This window comes from Eptesicus fuscus, chromosome 12 (genome assembly GCF_027574615.1).
Source record: "Eptesicus fuscus isolate TK198812 chromosome 12, DD_ASM_mEF_20220401, whole genome shotgun sequence".
In the NCBI taxonomy this organism is placed as follows: domain Eukaryota; kingdom Metazoa; phylum Chordata; class Mammalia; order Chiroptera; family Vespertilionidae; genus Eptesicus; species Eptesicus fuscus.
In genome coordinates, this window is record NC_072484.1 from 53,431,918 (window position 1) to 53,459,353 (window position 27,436).

The 27,436-nt window shown below is 53.5% G+C and overlaps 1 protein-coding gene and 1 long non-coding RNA gene across 8 annotated transcripts in view; one reads left to right on the forward strand and one right to left on the reverse strand.

The window, feature by feature from the left end:
* On the reverse strand, positions 1-26,820 carry SLC66A2 (solute carrier family 66 member 2). 7 transcript variants are annotated; one of them, XM_054723740.1, is made up of 6 exons: positions 26,193-26,820; positions 21,725-21,858; positions 17,731-17,784; positions 9,683-9,899; positions 1,654-1,756; positions 1-1,329 (listed from the first exon to the last, which is right to left on the reverse strand). In XM_054723740.1, the coding sequence occupies exons 1-6, from the start codon at positions 26,393-26,395 to the stop codon at positions 991-993; spliced, it is 1,050 nt and encodes a 349-aa protein (XP_054579715.1). In that variant the 5' UTR covers positions 26,396-26,820; the 3' UTR covers positions 1-990. The 7 variants fall into 7 exon arrangements, with proteins under 7 accessions (XP_054579715.1, XP_054579717.1, XP_054579716.1 ...); XM_054723742.1 differs by lacking the exon at positions 26,193-26,820 and adding an exon at positions 24,375-24,472; XM_054723741.1 differs by lacking the exon at positions 17,731-17,784.
* The window catches only part of LOC129150854 (uncharacterized), a 3,176-nt gene continuing 2,444 nt past the window's right edge, over positions 26,705-27,436 (forward strand). The window contains exon 1 of the long non-coding RNA XR_008557607.1: positions 26,705-27,279. This is a non-coding gene — a long non-coding RNA (uncharacterized LOC129150854). The remainder of the gene's footprint in view (positions 27,280-27,436) is intronic.

The window sequence follows — 27,436 nt, forward strand, 5'->3', positions numbered from 1 at the left end:
TTGGTCCTTGAGCAGTTTATTGATTTAAAGTCGCTGTATGGAAAGAACCCTGAGCGTCCCCACACATGGCACATTCGGTCAGCACTACAGTCATTGATACTTTAATTTAGAGGCTACTACTACTACAGACATCTCCCTTCATTTTTTTAAAATAAGTGTTTTAAAGCATCTTACAGGCCAAAGAACTAAGCAGGATCCTCAAACATTCAGGAGTTTTTGAGGAAAACTCAGGAGGAGGAAACAGCTTCAAACGCTTCTCACCGAGCACCGCAGACACCTCAAGAGCTTTGGCACCAGCCACAGACAGTGCTGATAATGCAAAAGAGCCGCCCCTCCACCCAGCAGAAGGGAAAGCAATGCCTGTGGGAGCCACACGGAAGCATCTGGAACACTTGGCCTTTGGGAGCCTGGGAGCTGGTGCGGGACTGGCCTGGCTGAAATGCTCATGTAATACTGAAAGGGGAACAAATGTGGGGACTAGTGTCAGACCAGTGACCTCACCACCGCCACATGCAGCGAACATGGAGAACCATGCCGGCGGGAGACGGCGGGCAGGACCCACCACCCTGGAAGGTCACTTCAGGCCCACCAGCTCATTGTGTGGGGTGTGGGGCTGCTCAGCGTGTCCCCGTCCTGGAAGATGGACATCACAGGCTGTGCTGCAGATGTGCGCACTTCCCAGGAAAAGGGGGGAAAACCACTCGCAGCCCGCTGGGCCCTGGGCCCTCAGGGAGCCCACATGGGCCACTCGCACCCTGTCATACCCTATAGGACTCATGGAGAGAACTCCAGACTCTGGTTCCGACACCCCTGAGCTTGCTCTGGCCAGTGCCCAGCTGGCACAGACATGGGCTTGTCCCCTCGCCCCCAGTGGGAGGAGGCCCGTGTAACAACAAGGCCTCTGGGCCCCCTACCGAGCCCAGGGCTAGGGCTGAGTCCCGAGTCCTATGAGGAGGCCGCACTGAAGGTGCCCAGGCAAGGCCACTCCAGCTATATAGACCAGGACATAGGTCCTGTGTGTTGGTGTGGCTTCCCTTCCACGTGGACACAGGATCCGAGCCACACGCTCTGTGCCCGGCCCATCCTGGCACAGAGTGCCCTCGCCACATGCCGTCCAGCAGCGCGTCCATCCTCAGCTGTTCTGACCATGGGCCCTGAGGTGCCGGGGCCCAAGCTCTCCCAATGCTGCTTCTCATTCTGCACCCCGGGCCCGGGTTTACGGGACACGTCCAGGCTGAGACACAGAGAAGCCTCCCCACGACCTGTCCTGCAGAGGCCTGCTCCGCCGTCTCCCGGGTTTGCGAGCGTCTCCCAGGTTCCGCAGGTGCCCTGAGAGCAAGTGAGAGCGAGACCTGCTTTTCCACCACCTTGAAAACATCCACAGCCCCGCCCATAGGGGTGACACCTGCCAGGCCGTTCTCCAGCGAGTGAGTGCAGACACGGCCCTCGGGCCCCACCTGTCCACCGTCCCAGGGGCCCACGCAGGAGGACAGGTGGCCAGCCGGTGCCTGCAGCCAGCGGTCATATGTCTTTGTCCTCCTGGCTGCCTCATAGGGCCTTGGCACTGGTGGAGTGCACTGCATGGGGGGTGGGCTTCGGGGGGTGGCGGGAGAAGGCGTAGGCCTGCGCCAGGATGGCCAGGTCCACCATCACCTGCAGCAGGCCGCACACGGAGAACTGCAGGGGGGCACCGTTCAGCAGGAAGTATGCCATCTTGAAGGTGTCACCACTTGTCCACATGAGCACCATCTTGATGCTGTAGAGACACAAGCCAGGGTCAGGGGGTGAGCCAGGGTCAGGGGGCAATCCCAGGTCAGGGGGCAAGCCAGGGTCAGGGGACACCTGGGCCCCAGCCTGACCCTCCCAGCCCTCCCACCCTCGCTGTGAGGTCACTCTGTGTGTGGGCACAAGAACAGGAAGGCCCTCCAGCTGGAAGACCCTCAACCTCTGGGCAGGGACTGGGCACAGGGCAGGCCCACAACCTCACAAAGGTCTATCCTTCCTGGCTGCAGACGCACCTGCTGTGGGCCCCTGGGGAGACGAGGGAGGGAAGACCACCACCTGCTCCAGGGGCCAGCCTGGCAGGGGCAGCAGCACCCAAGAACTTCAGGAGAGCGGCTCACAGCCACCGGGACCCACAGAACTGGCATCGGGCCTGGCTGTACCCTGTGAGCTACAAGAGGAGCCTGGCTGGGAGGGGGCGGCCCTCTCACCTGGAGCTCCTCTACTCTGGCCCCTGGAGCCCCCAGCCAGCACCTGGTGTACAGCTGTGGCAGGAAGTGCATGGATGGAATGGTCCCAAAGGTGCAGTGTCAGACACCCAGGAGGAACCTGCACAGCACCCCACCCGTCACATCTGCTTTGTCCACACTGAAATCACAGTGGAGGACAAGAGCACAGCACCCCGTCCCCACTGCACACCGTGAATGCAGGACTTTCCTCCACAGAAACCCGCTCCCCCTTATCGACTCAGACACTGCTACACCACTTCGCAATCCGCAGGTGTGCTGACGGCTGCGTGCACAGGTAGCATGCTCAGTTCTATGGGAAGTGTGTTCTGGAAACATCAGTACAAAGACACATCTGCATTTCTCTCTCCTTAGGTCTCCAACGAACTCTGGCTTATCATTCTCTTCCTGAAGTTGGGCGAAGTTGGGCTCACACTGGAGCCACTCAGATGCTGGGGCACCTTCGGGGAGGGGCGGGGAGCTCATCCCACAAATGCAAATGGAAGCAAGTGCTGGGCTCTCAGCTCCTAAGAGCCACCAGCCGCAGCCCTGGTCAGGCAGTCAGGGGCCCTAAAGGGGACATGCTGTGACCTGAGCCAGACCTGACAGGTGCAGCTTGGGGCCTGGTTTGCTCAACAGCTAGAACTGAGGCTCCCAGGAAAAAGGCAGCCGCCCACCACCACCGGCACCCTCACACATCCCTGCCGAGCACTGCCCTGAACAAGACGAGGTGAGCTACATGGCTCCCTTTTCACAGAGGAAACTGAGGCACAGACAGGTTTAGCGGCATGCCTAACGGTTCACAGCTAGTGCTTCTGGAGGGGCAGGAGGGGTAGAGGGGGCAGAGCACAAAGCTGGAGGGGTCCCAGGACCACCTGTCACTGTCCCGGGGCCGCCTGCCTGGTGCCGGGTGGTGCCTCTGGGCCCTGAACGCACAGGTGCACTCCTCACCCGGGCAGGTGCAGACGTGAGGTCACCGCCGGGGCTGGGCTCTGTCTGACACACAGGGACATTTTTAGCTGCCCAGACGCCTCACCTGGCCTCAGCCCTCAGCCAGCCACTGCGTGGGGACAGGAACCCAATAGCCTTGCAGAGGCCCCTCGACCAGCTGCCCACGCGAGGGCTCAGGAAGGACAGGGGCACAGCAGCCAGTCAAATATGAACGAAGTTCCTCCTGCCGGGGTCCCTGAGAATCTGTTCAACAGAGGGACTTTCACCAAGCCATGAATTCTGCTCTTTCTGACGTGGGCGCTATGTACCCTCAGTGATAGTGCGGATGGATGGATGGATGGATGGATGGATGGATGGATGGATGGGTGGGCGGGCAAGCCTCAGAGGCTCTGCTGTCACTGCTCAGCATGCCAAGGATGTCCTCATGGGCACTAAGTCCAGGACCTGGCCACTGCAAGCGGTTGTGTTTGGCCTTGTCCTGGGCATGGGAGTTCCACCCAAGGAAGCCCCGCTCCAGGGAGGAGATTCAGCCACCGCAGGGTCCCGATAGTGCGGGAAGCCCACCCCAAGCACAGAGAACCTTGCAGACGGGGCCAGTGGGAGTGGGAGGGGAAACTGTCACCTCCCAGGCCCCAGGATGTGTTTTCCCAGCTCAGGCTGGTGACCTGGGAGCTGGACTCTTGTCTAGTTCCCCTCATAACGTCCCCAGCTCCAGCTGCTGGATCTGCACCTGACCCTCCCCTCCCCCACCCACCATTTTAATCCCTGCTCCCCCATGACCTCATTCTTGACCCCCCTTTTGCCTCTTCAGCTGGGCTGCCAGATCACTATTCCTAAAATACCTCTCGCCTCATCCATGGCCTGTCCAGCAGCCAAGATAGCGCCTCCCAGACCAGTGCCCAGGAGATGAAAGCCAGACGCCTGCACCTGTCCCAGCTTCCTCCCAGGGGCCTTCGGCTCATGCCCACCTCGCAGGGGCCTAGGCCTTCCCCTCCTTGCCACCCATCAAGAGCTCTCCCAAAACTGAAAATCCGCCCAACACATGTCCCAAAGGAGGTCTGTGTGACCCTGGGTTAGGCAGTGGGCTCTTGGATTGAAACCTTCGGTGCTGCAAAGGAAAACGTCAAGAAAGGGCCAAGACGATCTTCAGGATGAGAGAAAATATCTGCAACTCGTGTATCTGACAAGGTTCTAGTATCCAGAAAAACCTAAGGAACTCGACAACTCAATAATAAAAGGACAAAGAGCCAACTTTTAAAATAGGCAAAGGATCTGAGCAGACCTTTCTCCAAAGTTGCACCAATGTCCAATAATCGCATGAAAAGGCTCTCGGCATCCTTAGTCGTTAGGGAAATGCAAATGAAAGGTGCATAACCACAATGAGCCCCACGCACTGGGACGGCCAGAATGAAAACGTCAGTGGGAATGCGGTGGTGAGGGTCGGGGAGACCAGAACCCCACCCACAGCGGAGCTGGCGGGGATGTCAGACGGTACAGCCACTGGGAAACAGTCCGGCAGATCCTCAGATGATTGTTACACAGAGTCGCCATGGGACCCAGCAGTCCCGCTCCTGGGCGTATCCCAAGAGAAAGGAACACGTTTGTCCACACAAAAACGCGTGCACAAATGCTCACAGGAGCATTATTCACAACAGCCAGCAAGTGGACACAACCCCGAAGTCCATCACTGAAGATGGACAAGCACAGTGTGGTCCGTCCGTGCAGTGGGATATTACTCAACCTCAGAATGGAACGCAGCACTGAAACATCGCACATGGGCGTCCTTACGCAAACGGGGGGATGCGGACACAAAGACCGAGCACGGTGTGATTCTGATCATATGAAGTGTCCAGAACAGATGAACCTACACAGACAGATCATGGGGGAGGGAGGTTTGGGAGCAAATGAGGCTTGATTCCTAATGGATACAATATTTCTTCCTGGGGTGATGAAAATGTCCTCAAAGTAAGACCCTGGGGTTGGCTGCACAATTCTGTGAAAATACTAAAATCCATTAAATTATACACTTTAAATGGGTGATTGTATGGTGAGTTATCCTCCTATATAATAAAGATGTAATATGCAAATGGTCGTTACACCGTGAAGCGTAATGACCAGATCATGGATCAGCAGGAGGGTGGGGCGGAAAGCTACAGGAGGGGGCAGGGCAGCAAGCTAGGGAAGGGTGGCAGGGGGCGGGGGTGGGGGGAGCGGGCAGGGAGCCAGGGGAGCTACTGGAGGGCGGCAGAGAGCTACTGGCGAGCTACTGATACACAGATTCGTGCTCAGGACTACTAGTATCTCAATAATTTTAAAAGAGTTCCAGGGCTTTTGTGGAACTCTAATTATTCCAGCCCTCCTCTTTATTGGGCTGCTGACTGGACTGTGTGTGTGTACATGTACTGTGTGTGTGTGTGTGTGTGTGTGTGTGTGTGTGTGCACACCCTTAACCACACACATGTGTAGAGCATCTCCACTCACCTGGCCTATTATGTGTCAAGGAGGAATAAAAATATATGCCTGGAGGCAGAGAGGTGAGGCAGACAGGACCCCGCCCCTGGGAGACCTGTTCCATTTCTCAGGCAGCCAAGACTCCGAGCTGCTTGCTCCAGGGTTCAAGGGCAATGCGGAGCAAGACCAAGTGAGCCGGTTTCCGGAAATTTCATTAATTAGAAGGTGAACCAAATACTAGAACTAAAACTAAAAATAGACAAATCCACAATTATAGTTGGAGACTTCAACATCTCTCTCTCAACAAGTGATAGAAAACCTAGGCAGGAAAGCAGCAATCAGAACTTAACAACATCAACACAAATAATCTAATAAAAATTTAGCAAACAGCCCAGCCAGCATGGCTCAGTGGTTGACCTATGAACCAGGAGGTCACGGTTTGATTCCCTGTCAGGGCACATGCCTGGGCTGCAGGCTTGATACCCAGTAAAGGGCATCCAGGAGGCAGCCAATCAATGATAGAGAATCACTGATGTTTCTCTCTCTCTCTCCCTCTCCCTTCTTCTCTGAAATCAATAAAAATATTTTTTAAATATATTTTATTGATTTTCTACAGAGCGGAAGGGAGAGGGATAGAGAGCTAGAAACATTGATGAGAGAGAAACATCGATCCGCTGCCTCCTGCACACCTCCTACTGGGGATGTGCCCGCAACTAAGGTACATGCCCTTGACTGGAATCAAACCTGGGACCTTTCAGTCCGTAGGCCGACGCTCTATCCACTGAGCCAAACCGGTTAGGGCAATAAAAATATTTTTAAAAATTAATTAAAAATAAATTTAAGAGAATTATAATCATATAGAGTGTGTTCTCTAAGCATAATGGAATAAAATTAGAAATAAATAATGGAAAGACAAAAATACCTCTAAACACATGGATATTTTACAACACACTTCTAAATAATCCATAGGTCAAAGGGAAAGTCTTGAAATAAACATATGCATAGTTATGAATGAAAATAAAACATCAAAGTTTGTGAGGCACAGCTAAAGCAGTACCGAGAGGGTATTTATAGAATTAATGCTTACATTAGGAAAAAGAAAGTCTTATATTAATCAATTAAATAAAGATAAGAACAAATATCCATGCAATGTAAAACAGAAAAGTCAACAAAACAGCTGATTCTTTGAAAAGATCAATAAAATTGACAAACTTCTAGAAAGAAAGAATATATATAGGGGTGGGCAGAAGTAGATTTACAAATAAAACAAGTAAATAATACAATAATTAATAAATAATAATATGAGAATAAAGTCTGTGTTTCACATATTCACAACTATAAACCTACGTTTGCCAACCTCTATAAACTACCAGTAATGGAACAGGGGGCATACCTGCAAACATTAAGACAAGAAGGGAATATTATGACCAACTCTACACACTTAAATTTGACCACATGGACTAAATGTACCAATTCCTCAACAAGTCTAAACTACCACAGCTCACCCAATATGAAATAGATCATTTGAATAACCCTATAACTCTTAAAGAAATTGAATCCATAATTTAAACCCTCCCCAAAAAGAAATATCCAGGTCCTGATGATTTCATTGGAGAATTCGAGTACATGCTTAAAAAGATTAACACCAATTTTGCACAATTTCTTCCAGAAAATAGAATACTTGCCAATTCATTTTATGAAGATAGTGTTCTCTTAATACAAAGCTTAAAAAGTACCAGAAAAAGAAAAAAGGAAAACTACAGGCCAATATCCCTCATGAATGTAGACACAAAAATCCTTGAAGTATCAGCAAGTAGAAATTAGCAATTTATTTATTGTTTGTTTGTTTGTTTGTTTGTACATCATGACTAAGGAAACTTTATTCAAGGAATGCAAAGCTAACTCAATATTTGAAAACTATCAATATAATTATGATCAGCTAAAGAAGAAAAATCACATGATCATATCAATCAATGCAGAAAAGGCATTTGACAAAATTCAACACTCATTTAATATAAAAACTTGCAGAAAAACAGGACTAGAGAACTTTCTACACAGAGCATTATACCTAACGGTGAAATACTGAATGCTTTCTCCTTATTATCGGGAAAAACACCTTGCCCACTATGATTGCTCTTGTTAAACACAGTGCTGGATATTCTACTTAGTGCAATAAGGAAAGAAAAGGCAATAAAAAGCATACAGACCAGAAAGGTAGATATAAAACCATCCCCATTTATATGTAACTAGAGGCTCAGTGCACAGATTCATGCACATTGAAAGGAAATTAGTTAGAAGGTGGCTGGCAGGGCAGCACTGGGCAAGATGGGCCGGACATGCCCTGGAGCCAACCTCCCGTGGTCCTTCCCCAGCAAGCCGCACCTGGGGCAGTGCCAGGACTCGAAGGGCATCAGCAGAGTGACCGGGGTCCCTCCAGCAGGTGGGGTCCCTCGGCGTGACCTGTGGGGATCAGGCCAAAACCGGCTCTCCGACATCCCCCGAGGGGTCCCGGAGTGCGAGAGGTTACTCTGCAATGTTGCTGTCGCTTGGCAACTCCGTTGAGCATCTGCCCACTGGTGGTCAGTGCACAGCATAGCTACCAGCAGGTCAGCCAGTCAGCCGGTCACTCAGCCTTTTATATATATATAGATTATTTACATAGAAAATCCAAGATCTATAAGAAAACTCTTAAAAATAATGAGCTCAGCACTGGCTGGATGGCTCAGTTGATTGAAACATCATCCCATACACCAAAAGGTTGTGGGTTCAATTCCCAGTCAGGACACTTACCTAGGTGGTGGGTTCGATACCCAGTCAGGGCATATATGGGAGGCAATCAATGAATATTTCTCTCTCACATTGATATGTTTCTCTCTCTCCCTCTCCCCCTTCCTCTCTCTCTAAAAACAATAAGCATTATAAGCATGTCCGTGGGTGAGGATATAAATAAATACATATATACATACATCCTATATAATAAAAGCCTAATATGCTCTGTCGGTCAGCCGTTCAACCAATCAAAGCATAATATGCTAATGATATGTTAAGGCTGCTCAATCACTCACTATGATATGCACTGACCACCAGAGGACAGACAGTAGACCGGTCAACCAGTTGCTTTTACGTGCACTGACCATCAGGGGCAGACAATCGACCAGTAGACCAGTAGCTATGACGTGCACTGACCACCAGGGGATAGGTAGGTTAGCTTGCTGCTGGGGTCCGGCCGATCGGGACTGAGCGAGGTGGGCTGGACATGCCCTGGAGCCCGCCCACAGTCCCTCCTCAGCTGGCCAACCTCCTGCGTCCCTCCCCGGCCCCGATCGTGCACCGGTGGGATCCCTCGGCCTGGCCTGCGCCCTTTCACAATCTGGGACCCCCTGGGGGATGTCAGAGAGCCAGTTGTGGCCTGATCCCGCAGGCCAGGCTGAGGGACCCCACTGGTGCACAAATTCGTGCACTGGGCCTCTAGTACATACATAAAATAATGAGTTCAGCAAGGTGAATGATACAAGAGAAACATACAAATTAACTGCATTTCTATACACTAGCAAGCAAATGGAAAATGAAATTTAAACTGCAATACCAGTTACAGTTGCTCAAAAGCAAATGAAATACTTTGGTGTAAATTTAATACAACATGTTCTGGACTTGGATCCTGAGAGTGCATCTCATGACACTCCCCACCAATGGCCGCACACCTCTGCTACCGTGAGCGGAGTCTGCTGCCCTCCATCCCTATTCCACACTCAGCCCTCCCTCCCACTCCGAAGCTTCAGGCTCAGCAATGCGGGAGGAGCAGCTCTCCGATCCCGTGACCTGTTTCCTGCTCAGGAGAGGGTCTCAGCTTCTCACCTGTCGCACACAAGCACAATGCTCATGCATCAAGAGGTCAGAGGATCAATGTGTTTAAACCTAAACTGCTCTCTAACTGGCTGTTTTACAAATGTAACTGAACATAAAGCAACCAGATTTGTACCCATTTGACTTTTACCGAATGTATGGGCACCTGGTGCCAATGGGGACAGCAGCAGTGGCATGTGCCCACCCACCTCATGCCCTCCGTGGACTGGTAGCGGTGGTTGCGGTACAGCTGCGGCACGCCCAGCATGGCCTCGGTCAGCACGGCCAGGAAGCCCAGGGTCTCCACGAACAGGGCTGAGTCGATGGACAGGTATGTGACGTAGCCTGCGATGCCCGTGAAGGCCAGGACACACTGCAGGTAGTCCGCAAAGCTGCTCCAGTGCCAGAAGTGGTGAGGGTCGAAGTCTAGAGGGAGAGAGACGTGAACCAGACTTCAGGTCAAGGTCAGGGTGAGGAGAAGGATGTGAAATGAATGAGGAGATGAAGGTCAGTGTGAACAGCAAGATGTGAACTAGGTGAGGAGGTCAAGATCACCATGAGGCCCCGCCGGCATGGCTCAGTGATTGAGCATCTACCTATGAACCAGAAGGTCACAGGTTCAATTCCCGGTCAGGGCACATGCCTGGGTTGCAGGCACAATCCCCAGTGCGGGACTTGCAGGAGGTAGCCTGATCAATGATTCTCTCTCATCATTGATGTTTCTATCCCTCTCTCCCTCTCCCTTACTTTCTGAAATCAATAAAAATATATTATAAAAAAAAAAAAAAAAGATCACCATCACCATGAGGAAGATGAATGTGAGCTATGAGGATCCAACTGCTCTCGACCAAGGAACTTCTGAGGAAGACTTCATACAGATATTAACTCAGCATAAAGGATGCTAAACCTTTCAACTCACCCTAAAATAGTACTGATAATCCGTATAGTGCAGGATCACTCCAGAACCTCTGGAATCTCTTTCCTGGGTTAGAATACCCGCTCTTCCCCTCCACAACTTTAGATTAATCATGTGTCTCCATTTCTTTAGATATAGAAGAGGAATCATGTTACCGAGCAATTCGGGTTGTTTTAATGATTAAAGTAGTTAATCTTCTGAATCCTATAAAGTGTCCAGCCCATAATAAAGGTCCTGCAAAGATATATAATTATTATCACTACATCCTGAGTGGATAGAATATTACCGTTTGCTTGACAAATGTGTCCTGCAGAAACCAAATGTGTAAGAACTCACAGAAATCAGCAGATTACATTAAGTTGATGGGCTGTGGCAGGTCCTGGGCACAGAGGCAGCTTCGGGGACTGTCAGGGAAATGGGGGGGTGTGATGCTCCCAAGCCTGACCCGGCCCTTCGGTTTGCAGAGTCTGGAGCCAGGGCGCCTCGCCAGCAAAAAGGCCCAGCAAGGGCTGCACGGGTGGGCGAGGACAGGAGGTGCCGGGACTGGCCGTCCCGGAAGCTAGGAAGAGCTGGAAGAGGGCGTCTCAGCTGCACACGTACCGTGTGCCCCCGGAGGCACTCAGCCGGGAAACAGGAGAAACGGAGCCAACAACACCCAAGTTGTCTCACCACTAACTGCATCCCAAACACGTGGAACCCACGTCCGCCACAAACCACACGCTCCAAACCACACCAGCCTGGGCCATTTCTACACATGAGGAAAAAGCTTTCCATCTGGACACTCGCCTCCAGGGCAGGGAGGATGGGCGAAGGGACCCCTCGCTGAAGTCACCCCCTACTCCTGCCTCTGAAAGGGCATCTGTTCTTCCTCAGGATGACCCCGAGCCCTGGGACCCCATGTCTGAGGACGCCTGCTGCCCCCCGCCCCCAGCAGGACAAGGAGGTCTCGTTGGAGAAGGTTCTCAGGGACACATTTGTCGTTACCCAGCAGCTGGGACCTTAAAGGCGCAGAGCGATTTTCCACACCAAAGGGCTCCGGCATTAGAGACCGTTCCATCCCAAGAAGGAAGAGGTCTCCTCAGAAGCTCAGACACTCATCCTGACGACAGTGCAGCTGGCAGAGCTGACCCCTGGGCCAGGGCTCACGGGAGCATCTATTCTGACCATCCCCAAAGAGACAGCCATGTCCCTCAAATCCAGCCCCACGTGGCAGCCCACAGTGAACAGGTGGTCTGGGGATGAGACGCCCGGCTCCTGGGTCCATGGCCGGCCCCTCACCGGCTCGGACCCTGTGCCAGCATCGGGCAGGCTGCTCACACCTAGCCTCTCATCCCTCCTTTAACAGAGGGAGAGTGTGGGGACCTCGAGGTCAGGCAATAGGCCCCCCACACGCCAGGATGCCATCTGAGACCATCACTGACCACCTCTCTAAATGGACAACGAGGCCGCGTGGCAGGGCTGGCCGTGCCTGATGCCCCTTGGGGGCCGAGACCCAGGATGGGGTGGGAAAGGGGCACATCTGGGGACCATTCCTTCCTGAGCCCCGGTCCCGCCCCTTTAGCTGAGCCATCGGTGTCTCTCTCCATCTGGGAGGCCCATCTGCAGGTGTGCGCCCCCTCTCCAGAGGGCTCCTATGTCAGCACCTGGAACCCCAACAACCCAAATATGGGGGGCACTGAGGCAGAGCCACTGGCCAAAAGGGACACACAGGATTTGAACCTGAACCCTGATGCACTGCCTCTGCAGATCCAAGGATGAGAGGACCGTGTACGGTGCCCCGCCCAGCCGTGTGACCTCCCTGAGCCTCAGGAGGGCAGCGCCCGCCCCGCCCCCAGGGGCCCTGTGGAGGCTGTGTTGTCACATAATTCAGATGGAGGTCGGGACCCTCACACAGCCCTCAACAGCGGTCCTTGCCCACACACCTCAGCCTCTCTGAAGGGGCCACACCGACAGGTGCTGGGCCCCCAGGCAGGAGTGTGGCCCTGCAGACCCAGGGGCCCCCAGACGCTGTGTAAGGGGCAGGGAGGATAACACAGCACGGAGGACGAGCCCGTCCCTCAGAACAGCAGCTGGGTGTCAGTACTGGCCAACCGAGGGCCAGCGTGTCTCTGCTCGACATGCACCCCAAGCTGATGAGAGCGACAGAGCCGCGGCCGCTCCGAGGGGCAGGGGCAGAAGAAAACCCGGTCCACAGGAGCTCCTGGCCTCCCAGCTGGTTTCCGGTGGCTCATCCTCCTTACAACTTCAGGATTTAAACCCCACTGATGACACAGGTTATGCAACCACTGGGCTCCAGACCAGGCAGCCCACCAGCACCCCCGTGTGGCCTGTCCCCACCAGTTCAGGCAAAGTCTTTCCAGCTCAGAGAATGACATCCCTCCCGTGGTCCAACCCTGGTCACCGACAGAAAAGGCATGGCTCTCCCACTGTGGCAGCTCCCAGTGGCCATGGCAACGACGGAAACCCGCTGGAGACAGTGGGGCCTCCACATGCCCCACTTTCGCAGCTAGAACCCCCTCGGGCGTCCCTGATCTCACAAGACCCCAGGTGCCCCTATAGGCACTCAGAGTGCAGAGGGCTCAGGTCACCCACAGCCCCCTCCTCTCCCACAGAAGCTACCTGTGGACCCCGAGGCCCAGTGCCCTCCCAGCCCAGCTGGCCCCCAGGCGCCTGGAAACTAGGGGGAAGCTGCGAGTGCTGAGGGCTGTCCTGAAAAGGCCACCAGAGAGGGACTCCCACACCAGGGTCCTCGGCTCCAAGTCGCCTCTCAGGATTGGGACCAATAATTAGGGCAGGCCAGCTGGTAACCACGTGGCCAGCAGCTCTCTCTTAATCAGGGTCACACCCCAGGGAGGAGGACAGGGACTGGCTCCAAGAGGGCCTCCCATAACTGTCCCATGACCCCACGCCTCCTGTGGTAGCTGTGACACCAGATAAGGCCCCGTGCCAGTGTGAGCCAGCCCGCCTCCCGGAACTTGCCCCACGTCTCCTCTGTGAGTCTGAGGATGCAGAGGAAAAAGAGCTCCAGTCAGTCCTGAGTGCCTGGACCCTCACAGAGGCGTGCCCACACCCACCCTGAACCTACACACACCTGCCACGCAGCCACCTGTGGGAGCTACCTTCCGACCCCGATAAAAACCACGGGGAATTCCAGGTGCTGAGGTGGGAGCAGCAAAAAAGAATCCAAGTCCACTTCTCTGGGGAATCCGAACGGAATGCCCAGCAGGGAAGAGGGACCGGGAAGCCCAGAGTGATGGGACAGAGGAACCCAGGCTGGTTAAGGAGGAAGCCACGTCACACCTGAGTCCTGGTGGCCAGGACTGCAGACCCCAAGTAAGCCACCCCTCCTGGGCACACGGCAACAGCCAAGGACTCCCGCGTCCCCTTCGTCTGTATGTTCAAACCCGCAGGGAGAGACAGGTGAACCTCCTAGTTAGGCAGTTCAGCGACGGAAGCAGGAGGACACTGGAGGGTCTTGGCAAAGGGTCACCTCAGCTGCAGAAATTAACTAAACATCCGGGATCCTGGAAACCTGAAAAATCACCTTCCAAAGTGACAGCGAGGGAAAGTCTCCCCACCTGGAACTAAGGGAAACATCTCGTGTGTGCAAACCCCAGGCCCAGTTCAGACGCGCCTCTGACAGCCGCCTGCCTCCCCTGGCGGACTCGACGCGCAGAGCGCAGGGCGCTGACCCGCGAGGGCACTGAGTGCTGACGAGGCTGCTGGGCACACGTGCTCTGGGGGCGGAACATGCCCCTGACTTCAAAGGCTTGATGCGGAAAAGACAGAAAACATCCTGTTAATAATTGTTAGAGTGGTTACAGGGTCACGTGCGAGTATTTTGGTAAAAAGCAGATTAACAGTAATTCACCAGTTTCTTTTCACTTTTCTAATGTGCTACCTGGAAACCACGCACATGGCTGGCTTCCTGGCTGACATTGCATCTCGACTGGGCAGTGGTGTCCAGCGTTCGTGAGGCGCTGACCGGCCGAGCCCAGAGCTCTGCCCAGGTCATCTGGAAATCCAGGACCTGTAAATGAGGAAGTGCAAGGGCGGGTCTGACGGGACCCTTTCCTAAGTAGGAGAAGCCATGAACCTACTGGGGCCACAGCGGACGTGCCGGCTGCTCTGGTCGGACATTCAGGGTGGTTACAGAGTGCAAGTCCCTGCTTTTAAGAAACAGACACTAAGTATTTGGATGTCATCAGCATGGAGTCAGAACAGAAAACCATCCGGGAAAATCAACACCACCAAAGTTGGTTCTTTGAAAAAAATCAGTAAAATTGACAAGCATGTAGCTAGAATGACCAAAAGAACACAGAGAAAGAGAGAGGAGACTCAAATTACTACCGTCAACAACAAACATCAGTACCAACATCACAGAAACGAAAAGAATTACAAGGGAGCACTAAGAACAATTGTAATCCAACAAGTTAGATAACTTAGGTTAAATGGAAAAAAAACAAACTATTAAAACTAACTGGGGAGCCCTGGCTGGTTTGGCTCAGTGGATAGAGCGTTGGCCTGTGGACTGAAGGGTCCCAGGTTTGATTCCGGCCAAGGGCACATGCCTGGGTTGCGGGCTCGATCCCCAGTAGGGGGTGTGCAGGGGGCAGCCAATCGATGATTCTCATCATTGATGTTTCTATCTCTCCCTCTCCCTTCTTCTCTAAAATCAATAAAATATATATATTTTTTAAAAACTAACTGGGGAAGAATCTGAAAAGCTGAATAGACTTATAATAAATAGATTGCCTTAGTAATTTAAACACTTCCCACAAAGCAAAGCCCAGACCCAGATGGCTTCCCTGGGTAACCCACCAAGCATTTAAAGAATTGATAAACTTGCAATGAGTAATAAATGAGCCCTGGAGATATAATGTATAGTACAGTAAACACAGACAGCAATATTGTATTATAATCATAAAACTTGCTTAGAAACTAAAATGAATTACTCCAACCACTAAAAATAAATAATTATGTAATTTGATAGCGGTGCTAATTATCACTACGATGACAAGCATAACACGACTCATAAATGTATAAAATTACATGCACACCTTAAATTTACATAATGTTGTATGTCATATTTCAATTTTAATAATAAAGAATTGATACCAATCCTTCACAAACTCTTCAAAAAAAAATAGAAGCAGAGGGAACAGTTCCCATTCCCCACTTATTGTATAAGACCAGTTCTATCCTGATACTAAACCCAAAGTCATCACAAGGAAAAAAGATCAGTATCTCTTATGAATATGGACACAGAAATCCTCAACATATTGCTAGCAAACAGAATCTAGGAATTTTTTTAAAAAAGATTATACATCTGGATCTGATGGAATTTATCCCAAAAATTCCAGGTTAGTACAACATATAAAAATCAATCAACATAATATCGATATCTATAATAATAAAAGGGTAATATGCTAATTAGAAGATGTCATTCCAGATGTCCTTCCTGACGAAGCCAGGGCCGGAGGGAAGCCAGCCCGGGTCCCGGGTGACCGAGGGAAGCCAGTGCTGGCAGCCGGGGAAAGGAAGGCCTACTCTTGCACGAATTTTCATGCATCGGGCCTCTAGTCCTATCTAATAATAGAGTAACATGTAAATTACCATCACTCCGCTACGCCCACGATTGGGCAGTCAGAGGCTGGGGGGCGGGACTCGGGGTGGCCTATCCGGCACGGATCCGCTGCCACTGAGGGGGGCTACCCTGCTGTTGAGAGGCGCAGGGGGCGGGACTCCCTCCCCCTGTGCCTCTCAACGGCCAGATCCGCAGCCGCTGAGGGGGCCTGCCGCGGACACCCAGCTGCACCTCTCAACAGCAGGGTAGCCAGGTGTCCGCAGCAGCCCCCCTCAGCGGCCGTGGACCATCAAAAGTGTGGGAGCTGGGTGCCTGTCTGCTCCGGCACCAGGCCTTTCAGAAGCCTCTGCCGAGCTGGAGGCTTCTGAAAGGCCTAGTGCACCAGCGGACAGGCACCCAGCTCCACCGCGAAAAGCGAAAGCGTGTAGGGAACCATACACGTGCATGATTCAATCATGCACTGGGCCTCTAGTATATATATAAAAGGCTAAGCAACTCTCCAACCGATAGCTATGACATGCAATGACCACCAGGGGGCAGATGCTCAACACAGGAGCTGCAGAGCTGCAGTGACTTGGCAACAGCGGTTCTCGGGTGACACACCCTGGAACCAGAGAGGAGGGAGCCCGATTCTGGGGTGTGTCACCCGAAAACCGCCCTCTCACAATCCAGGACCCCTCGGGGGATGTTGGAAAGCTGGTTTCAGCCTGATCCCCACAGGCCAGGCTGAGGGACCCCACCTGCAGGAGGGACCCGCTCACTCCACAGACACCCTTCAAGCAGCGGCGCTCACCAGGTGCGGCCGGCCAGGGAGGGACTGCAGGTGGTTGGCTCTAGTGCGTGTCTGGCCCATCTCACCGAGTCCCACCCCACCGGCCACCTTCTAATTAACTTCCTTTTCATCTGCACGAATCCGTGCACCGGGGCACTAGTAGTATAATAATGGAATAAAGGACAAAAACCACATGGTCATCTCAACAGACACAGAAAAGCATTTAACAAACTTCAACATCCTTTTATGATAAAAACACTCAACAAACTCAGAATAGAAGGTGCTTGCTTAACCTAATAAAAGGCATCCATGTGAAACCCACCATACTCAATGGAGAAAGGCTAAATACTTTGTCATTAAAATCAGGAACAAGACAAACGCATCCACCCAGATCACTTCTAGCCAGGGTAACTAAGCAAGAAAAAGAAATAAAAAGCGTTCAGATTGGAAAAGAAGAAGTAAAACTATTTGCAGATGATATGATCTTATATAGACAAAATCCTCACGTATCCACTACAAAGCTATGAGACCTAATAAATGATTTCATCAAAGCTGTAGGACACAAGGTCAATGTGCAAAAATCAATTTTATTTCTACAAAGGAGCAAATGAACAGTCCAAAGTGAAGTGAAGAAAACAAGTCCATTTACCATGGCATCAAAAATAATAAAATATTTAGAATACATTTAACAAAAGAACTCCAGAACTTGTGCTCTGATCATTCCTTTTTTTCTTTCTTTCCTTCCTTCTCTCTCTCTCACAGACCCACACACAGAAAACGGCCGGCTTCTAGGAACTGCTTCATGCGTGACCACAGCAGCGATGGGCTGGTTAGTGTACGGGAGTCATGGCCACACTTGGTAAAATGAGTCACATGCATGGTCAGGGTGCAAGCACAGATGACAGACATGACAGAGCGGGACAAAGCTGCCATGAGATGACACACGGGCGTGAGGAGCGGCCTCATGCAGGGTGGTACATACCCAGATATGACCGCCTGGGGGGCACTTTGACTTCCTCGTCCTTATTATCTGCAGCTACATTTAAAAAGAGAGAGAGAAACAGAAAGGAAGGAAAGACAAAACAGACGGGTTTAACACAGATAAGCAGCTGTGTCTCTGGCCCTCTTTGCACTTCTTTCTTTTAAAACCGTTGGGACAGGAAGACCGTAGATTTGGGTGTCTGTGCATCAGGAAGTCTACCTTTGGACTATTTTTCTCTGAACCTACCCTCTTTCCAAATAAGTGCTTGGAATAGGGGGAGGAAATTTGGGGCCAAATAATGAAACGTCACCCGCTCTCATTTGCCTGCTAAGGTCGGAGGTGGCGTCTGCCGTCACCAGATTCTGCCTCTGCTCCGCAGACACTCAGCAGTGTGCGGGAGGCCGCCGCCCAGCCCCAGGATCACAACGCCACCGAGAGGGCTGCTTGAGAAAGCTGTTTTCAGAAGACACTCCCCAGGAGCTGGCTCAACACACGCCGGTGAGAAGCAGGGAGACAATGTTACATCCCACCAAGGTGACCAGCCCAGCAGGTGCTGACAGAGGGGTGATGGTTCCAGTCTGAGGCACCCAGCTCCTGCCCCTCCCCTGCCAACAGCCCACTCCCACCTGAGACCTCCCGACGGTGCACTGCCCGGGACAGCCGTCCAAGACCCCGGAAGACACCGCGGGGGCAGAGAGGCAGCCGGTGGGGTCCCTGCAGGTGGGAGGTGGTTAAACAGAAGAGCAGGACTCCAGGGAGTCACTGTGATCACAAAGCAGAGGTGGATCAAAGGTTGTGTCATCTGCCCCAGGCAGTGGACTCACCTAAAAATGGAAATTGGCAAGTGAACAGCTAAAAGCAAATACCAGCCCAGCTGCCAGGACTTGGGGGACAGCGGAGGAGGGCTTCACAGCACCACACAGGCTGCGGCCCCTCGCCTCACCTGCCTCCCTCCCCTGCACCGCCCCCTGGATCGTCCGGGCTCTGACGACCCAGAGTCACGTGGATTTCCTCAGCTTTTTCTTCTATTTTTTTTATTTAAACCAAGTTCACCATTGAAAGGGAGCGGGGAGGGTAAGGAGGGGGTGGGGACAGGTGAGAACTCAACTTAGCTCCCATGCAGTTCAGATGCAAACAGCCTTTTCCCTTCCCGTGTCCAGGCCAGATCAGCCCAAGCCCAGCAGAGCTGTGCACGTGCTGAACACCAGGGCGCAGCAGGGCAGGACTGTGAGGGGCACGTCGGGGTTCAGGGTGGGAAGAGGCACAGCCCACATCGGACTCCTCCCTGCACAGCATCAAGCTACCTAAGGTTTCTTGGCTGGAAAGCGACATGATCAGATCTGTGTTTTAGAAAAACCTCTTTGTGTGGGACAGACTGGAGGAGGCAGAGGTTAGAAATGTTTTCAACAATGCTGTCCCTGCCACAAATGTGCCCCGAACCCACTCCAGACCAGACCCACAGTCTCCTCCGTCCTCACTGCTCCCCACCAGGAGGGGTGTCTGTCCATGTCCCCAATTGGGGGAGAGGGGGTGGCCACACCCCTGCAGAAGGGACACTATGATTTCCAAGACTAGATCTTCAAAAAGACACAGTATCTACCCAGTTCTCTCCAACGCACCCCTTGAAACCTGGGCTATGTTGTGTGGACGCCCAGGCCACGTGAAGAGGCCACGTGTGGACGGTCCAGCAGAGAGCCCACTGAGGTCCCAGCGACAGCCAGCACCCACCCAGACATGTGAGCAAGGACTAATGAGAGAGAGAGAGAGAGAGAGAGAGAGAGAGAGAGAGAGAGAATGAATGAGTGTCAGGGCCACCCCTGCGAAGCTCTGCCCAAAATGCAGGTTCCTGAAAACTCGGTTCCACTCATTCAACTTGTTGGCAAAATTCAGTTCCTTGTGGCTAGAGGACTGGCTCCTGTCCTTGCTGGCTGTAAGTGAAGGCCATTCCCATCGAGAGCACGCCCCTCCCCCACTCTCAAAGCCAGCAAGGGTCAAGTCCTCCGTCGTCCATCTGTCCGTCCATCTCCACCAGGACTTCCCCTTTCCTCTCCTGTGATGTCATCGGGCCCACCCGACAACCCAGACAAGCCCCTTCGAGGCCCCCCCTTAACCACATCTGCAAAGCCCCTTCGCCACAGGAGGTGACGCCTCCCAGATGCCCATCTGCTCACGTGTTACAGGTCAGACTCCAGCCTGTTTTAACTCAAGCCCGGTTAACAGAACAGAAATATCCCTTTTGGAAGAATCTACATAGAACCCTGGAAATCAAGAGGAGTGATCAGACGGCCACCATCCCTCTCACTCATCAAGAAGCCTTCTAAGGGAGGTCCCCCGAGGCACAGCGTCCCGCTCACAGTGCCCGCTGACCCCCCCTGCACCAACGTGAAGACCTGCTGGCAAAGCCCAAGGGAAGGGGAGCGTGCAAGCTGAGGAGGCACGCCTGCATTTCAGCGAGGTCACACAAATGTCCAAGCTCAAAGGCCGCGTGGCCCGGAGGCACGCACACCTGCTACCTCTGGCAGCCTACATGTCGCACTACTTCCTTCAGACAAGGCCACACACCTGCTCTCAGGTTTCAGAACCAGAAGCAGAGGCGTGCAGCCTGGGCACACACGGCCTCTCCGCCCTCCTGTGTGAGGCCGGGCTGCCCTGAGACACCCCACACTGCCCCTCTGCAGCCAGCCAGGAGGTCAGTGCCAAGGGAGTGATGAGGTTCCAAGGGACACAGATCACAGAGAGAAGGGGCAGGAGCCGTGGGAGCAGAAAGCCCTTGTCCAAGAGAGACTCAGGGCCCAGTGCCTCTCCTCCTAACGGGCCCTCTTCCCTGAGCCCTGCTTCCTAGGCAAGACCAGCTACACAGTCAGCACCGGCTCTGGGGTGACTTACCGAGTCACAACAGGGGGATGGGGACGGCTCTGCAGAGGAGAGAATGGCATCAATGGGGAGAAAGCACAAAACATGCCAGCCTGGCCGGCGTGGCTCACTGGTTGGACATCGGCTTATGAACCAGGAGGTCATGGTTCGATTTCCAGTCAGGGCACATGCCTGGGTTTCGGGCTCGATCCCCAGCAGGGGGCGTGCAGGAGACAGCCAATCAATGGTTCTCTCTCATCAGTGATGTTTCTCTCTCTCTCCCTCTCCCTTCCTCCCTGAAATCAATAAAAATATATTTAAAAAACAAAAACAAAACAAAATAGGAGCTACACCAGGGGAGGAACCACTCACGGGGAAAGGTGACCACCAGAAACAAAAACACAAGCAAGACCCGAGTCCACAGACATCCCAAACTAAGAGCGAGCTGTCATGCTTCTAGTAATTACAAGAAACCCAGAAGTCAGCATCAACCCTCTTGTGCACGAGAAGCCCACCAGGCTGACATTCAAACAAGGAAGCCAGCCCGGAAGGCGCTTCTCCAAAGGAAAAGGCAGAAACGGGAAGCGAGTCTTCGCTCCGAGAGCCAAAGAGTCTGGCGGCGGCGTGGGCTGAGCCTGCAGTCCGTGCTGCCCAGGCCCGTGCACCCAGGCGGTGAGTCACCTGCACCACAAAGTGCTGGCTGGGGGGCGTTTCCAACAAGGCATGTGCGAAGATCCCAGTGCACGCGGCTGTGGGGAAATGGTTTTGCACACAAGCCTCGCAGAAAGTCAGAGATAAAACTGCCTTCTCACCAAGTCCTCCTGACCTGGTCCAGCCAGAGCGGAGCCCGCTGACCGGGCCTCTGTCCCATTCAGGCTCCGCAGGCAGCGAGACCCCAGTGAGGAGTAGAACGTTAGGACCAGGTAATAGCTCGCCCACACTCAAGGGAAGAAACCATCCTCTTGGACTGTTTCACATGATAAAGTCTAAAGTCATGTCCCATCCTGCACACACCATCAGTTACAGCGTCATGCGGTGAGACGAGCCGCTGGGACGATGCTGAGCCGAAGGGGCTCCCATTCCACCTACAGACACGTTCTGCTGTTTTAGTGGCTGTAAACCAAAGCTGCCGATCACCCACCTGCAAAGAAACGGCGTTTGACGTTGAGCTCGTTGGCCACGCGGACTTCGGTGCACAGCTTCAGCATCAGCAACATGGTGATGATCATGACGATGCTCTGCCAGAGCAGCGGGGACTCGAAATGCCTTCCAAACCTGGGGGTGAGACACCGTGGCTCAGGAGGACGCCCACGCCAGGGGCCTGGTCCACACTCCCTGCCCAGGTCCCACCAGGGCCGGACAGCCACCTCCCCCGCAGCCGCGAGTGCTGGGCTCCAGACTCCATGGTGGGACGTGGGACGGACAGGACGGAGCTGGGTGCAGAGGGGCTGGGGCACTGACTGGAGTGGGGTGTTGGGGGAGAGAAAGCAAGAGCGGAGGAGCCAGGCCCAGGTGAGGAGAAGGTGCTGTGGGAAAAAGGGTGGTCCGAGGGACTTCCCCAGCCAGAAGCGGGAGGTCTGCCAGGGGCTGGTTCCTGCGCACCACAGCCCCCAGGCTTCTGGCCTCCGTGAGCCATGGCCTCAAGCCCTCTCTTCTATACGCTGCAGATATAACCCCTCAGGCTGCTGGAGGAGATTTCTAGTCATTTCTAAGAACTGGTCCCCACGGGCTACTGAGTGGATCCAGAAGATCCACTCAGCCATAGGTGAAGGTAATACGAGGGACAGTGAAGGTCCCATGTTAGACTGAGCAGGCGGCATCGACATAAAGTAAGTCAGACTAGGGACGCCTCCCACCAAGCCCGTTTCCAGCTATAAGGCTGACAACGTGCAATGTGGGGCCAGTTCCGCTTTCTAAATGTTCAGCAGAAACAATGAGTGACCAGAGAAACAGTGGAGAAAATATCAAGTTTGCGCTTCTCCTTACACGACACACCAAGAATCAAATCTACACGAACTCAGTGTTCACAGTGAAAACGAGACCATTTAACATGAGTGACATGGAGCACAGGTGAGCACTTAAGTGATTTTAGGATGCAGGATGGCTGAGCAAGACAACATTTCCGAAAGCACAACTCTCCACAAATGATACACAAGGGACAACATAAAGATGAAACAAAGTTCAACGTCACTAATAATTTTTTAAAGCTAAACAAAATAGGAAGATACCTTTCTTACTTAGGAAATTACTTAAACTTTTTCTTCCTTAAATGCTTTTTGTTCCTTAAATATAGTCTGTGCTGGCAGGTATGTCACAACAGCACTGTCTCTCCTGCCGAGAATGTGGGTTGGCACAGCCTCTTCTATTACAGAGAAGCCAGTCGAAGCGAGTTCTCCCCTGGTTGTTGCGTACACTTGTCTCACCCCTAGGGAAACACACATTGCAGAGGACGTGCAATGCTCTGTCAAGTCCAAGCGAAAGTTTCTACAGGGAACACCCTTCTCTACCTCTCAAAGTAACAAAATATATTGCCAAAACCGGTTTGGCTCAGTGGATAGAGCGTCGGCCTGCGGACTGAAGGGTCCAGGTTCGATTCCGGTCAGGGGCGTGTGCCTTGGTTGCAGGCACATCCCCAGTGGGGGGTGTGCAGGACGCAGCTGATCGATGTTTCTCTCTCATCGATGTTTCTCACCTTCTATCCCTCTCCCTTCCTCTCTGTAAAAAATCAATAAAATATATATTTTTTTGAAAAGTAACAAAATATATACATCAAGTGGAAGAGAAATTGTGTTTCTACTTCTCTGTGTGGCCTGAGTGCTATGGCCATTAGTAGCAGAATGTTACCACATATCTGATACAAGGTCACCAAATCTTCAATACAGTGTTGGTGCATTTTCAAAACAATGTTACTGCATCTCTGATACAGTGTTTTCGTCCAGTAGGGATGGGGCTTGAGAACTACCTCCATAAACGCATGAGGCTCTGAAGCACCATCCACGCACCCTGGCCCCTCCTTCCCCCTCATCTCTACAAAATCACCAGCCTGCAAACATTAGGTACAAGGTATCAGCTGGTCCTTGTCCTGACTTCTAATACCACAAAGGCCAAATCCTGTACATCAGCGTGTTATGGAGTAGGATCTGCTGAATGCTAGTTTTGCAAAAGGATGGTGAGAAATAAGGGCACAGGAGTTCCCCAAGTCTCAGAAACCTGGGTTTGCATAGTGTGGTCAGCCCCTCCTGTAGAGCCACTCACATCCCGGCACCACGAATCTCTCAGGTCTTCCCAGGAGGACTGGAGCTCCGAGGACTGTGGTCCCCGCCTGCTTTGGGACCCTCCAGGGGTGCTAACGGCAGCACTGTTCTGGTGTGGACCCAGCTCCCGCCTCGCCTGGAGCCTGCCACAGCCCCTGACCTGTGCTCTCCCTCCCCACCACCTACCACCTAGGTGTGTATGGTACCACCCACACAGTGCTGCCACCAAAGTGCCAACGGAAGCATCCAGCCCAGTGTCTGGCACATGGGAAACCCTCAAAAATCTGCTAAATTAAACGGACTGCGAACTAACCCAGGAAGCCTGAGGAGGGGCACAGGAGTGAGAGGAATACAAGGGAGCAACTGCTTTGCCCTCAGAGCGGTGGTTGTCTCAGGTGGGCAGAGAGGTGCAGGACAAGTTGTACATGGAGGCCTGCCCTTCTGCTGGTGTGAAATGCAGAAAAGTGCACCCCCAGGCCAACGCACCCCCTCCTTGAGGAGGGCCCAGCACCTCGGCCAGCCCTCCCTTCTTCTCACATGTTTCCTCAGCCTTCCAGAACGCTGACTGCAGGCAGCTGTGTGTGTTCACACGGTAGCCAGTGACCCACCGCCTCTGAAGTGACCCAGGACAACTCAGGATGCTGACTCTACAGGAAAGGACCAATCAGATGTACAGAAATAGACTTGCCAGTGGGCCAAGGTTAGAATTCCATAAAGGCGCCCTATGCTGCATGAGGAGAGAGCTCAAGACTTTCTCAAAGACTCAGGCTCTGTGGTGAAGAGAGAACACTGGGGTCCAAACACATCAAATGCCAGTCACATCCAGAGGCACTGACAAGATAGCCTTCAAGAAGCTGGTTTAATTTCTGACTCCTCCAAACCAGGTATGTATAGTCTGTTTTCTTTTCCCAGTATTGAATGACAAGCATACCGAGGGGCAAGACCTCTAAATGGAACTATTTTCCCATAAGGTAATCCAACTCTGGTAGTTCCTGCCACAGTTGGAGAAAACTTATTCCACAATAAAGGGCACGCTGCCCCCCACCTGACACCGTGCCTGGGCCCGGCTCCCAGCACCCCATCCCATGGTCCAAGGCGCTCAGTCAACAACAGTGTCAGACACTATGTCTCATCTGCTCCTGTTCAAGCTTAGCCTTCAGGTCAATTTAGCAAAGGGAAGCAAGGTGTTCCGCCGCCTCGAGGCCCCTCGGCAAAGGGAAAGGAGGAATCTTCAAAATGCTGTTTTCAACTTGTGCTAAACAAAAATAAGTCCCTGCTACCCCTCCCTGAAAAGTGGGCTCGCCATGTGACAGACTCAAGATGTGACTGACTCACGGCTTTTTAAAAAGCCCCAGACAGGAGCAAAACTACCACCAAGGAAAAGTGAATCAGAGTAGGCCGGGGCCTGGGCTGGACAGATGCACAGAGCAGACAGAACTTGTAGGCTCAGGACATTCATACCTTCATTATGATGGTGATTTGGGGGTGGGGGGGGGGGTTGTTCATTAAAACTCATCGAATTTGGAATGGCAATTTTATTTAATGAAAATCATACCTCAATACGATTGGCTTAAAATCAATTAGCAAAAGAGCATGATTACTCAAACAGTGACCCAAAGTCAAAACAAGGGACCTGAAGTCCTCCTCCTCCCCTGGGCACCAGGCCTCCCCTGAGCAGCCTTCCTGCCGACGGAGGCAACGTTCCAGATTTGGAAACCTTAGAATGAAGCTATGAGACCTCTTCCCATTTCCTCTGAACATTCACCCTCCCGACGATGACTGTCTTCAGCAACTGTTAAAATTAACTTCAAGTTTCTTACTGGAATGCAAATGACAAAAAGAGGAAGTTGGGCTGGGAGGAGCAAGAAAAAAATAGCCTCTGAAGTATTCGCCAGAAAGTGGACTTCCTATTCAAAAAATAAACAAAACCCCACACCACAGAGAAAGCTGAAGCGGGTGGCCCCGCCCCCAGCGGCCCCCAGCACAGCTCCGTCAGGCTCAGATGTCCCCTCCTGAGCGCTTCACTGGCCAGCGAATGTCCTTCCCCCTGGTCACTGCGTTTTGTTCCTCAGGTTCATTTACTCTGTTGTTTACTCTGCCCTGGTCCCCCATGCAAATTCCTTGAGGTCAGGGACCTGGGGCTAAGCAACTGACAAAACACCTGAGTGACAAGGCGTGAACACTAAGACCTGAGACCACAGTGAGATTCTCCACTCCGACCCCACCATTTTCCCTGGGAAACCATCTCATCCATTTCACCGCCTCCCTCTCACCAAGTACAAACACCTCCACCCCTGGCCTCCTCGGAGGACGCCAGCTCTCAGGGAGCCCCACAGTAGGAGAGCCCTGACTTACCAGAAGAGGATCCGTAAAATATTGGCCACCAGGAGCACCAGGCACACGTAGGTGGAGAAGCCCTCGGCGTTCTGAGTCCTCCGGATGTCCCGGTACTGCGGGATGTAGGGCACCACCCCTCCGAAGACCATGGCCCCCGCCGCCCCCCAGGAAACCAGCTGGTGCAGCGGGACCAGAAGCCAGTCCAAGCCTTGAACGTCCATCGCCAAGCCCCGTGCCGCCCCGCCAGCGGGCTGGCGTCCACCTGGCCGCGTCCCCTCCGCTCCTCGGACTCCTGGAACGCGCGCTGACTGTCAGCCCCACATGGCCGCCGCCGGAGCCTGGCAGGAGAGCAGAGGGAAAGAGCTGCGGCCGGGCCTCGAGCAGAGGGAGGCGGCGCTCCGCAGGGACACCCGGGGGCACGCGGGACTCCCAGCTGGGGCGCGACTCCCGCCTCGGACACGCGCGCTCAGGGCGCCCTGGGCGCGCGCAGGGGCATCGCTGCGGGTCAAGGCGCGGACGCACGGCCCTGGGAGCGGCGGACTCGGTCTGGAGGAACTCAGTCTCGGAGAGGGATCGGTCCTGGGGACCCGTCCAGTGGCTCCCGCCCCGCGCCCCGTCCCACGCGCAGCGCAGGTCCCGCCCGGGGCCTCACCAGCCGCGCCGGCTCCGCCCGTCCGGCCAGCGTCCGTCAGTCGGCCGGTCCGAGCCCTTGGCCCCGCCTCCTCGTGACGTCACAATGCCAGGGCCCCGCCTACCGCTGCCGGGACGGGCGCCGGCGGGTCCTAGAGAGCAAATCGGGCCGGGGAGGTGGGGACCCGGAGCGGAAAGGTGGGGGCGGACACAGCGCGGCCGCCTTCCCGGCCCGCGGTAGGAGATGCCTGCCTGGCTGAGCCGCTTTTTCCGGGGCAGGGTCCCGCGTGGACGGTCCCCACATGTCCCCGGGCGAGGGCCATGTAGACTCGGCGCTCGGCCACCGGGAGCGGAGGAGGGAGTCCTGTCATCGCCCCGCGGTCAGCGCGTGGCCTGGGGACCCCTCTAGTGGGGACAAGGGGGTGTGCCGGCAGGGGACATCACCCTTCGTGGGGACCAGGGGAGCGGCCCCCAGGTGACTCCAGGGTCCTCCCACGCGATCATTCTCTGGCGGAGTCGGGGCCCCATCCTGACCCAGGGGACACCCCGGAGTAGGATCAGAAGTTCGGGAGTCTCACGGGGTAGGGTGGGCGGCTCTTCTGGGGACAAAGCCCGCAGCCGCCCAGGGTTCT

Coding starts and splice junctions, on each gene's coding strand:
- SLC66A2 (XM_054723740.1), bottom strand. CDS start 26,395: ATGGACGTTCAAGGCTTGGACTGGCTTCTGGTCCCGCTGCACCAGCTG. Junction 9,900..17,730: donor CCCCAGGCGGTCATATCTGG/GTATGTACCACC, acceptor CTCTCCCTCTAG/ACTTCGACCCTCACCACTTC. Junction 1,330..1,653: donor CCGTGTGCGGCCTGCTGCAG/GTGATGGTGGAC, acceptor ACTTGCTCTCAG/GGCACCTGCGGAACCTGGGA.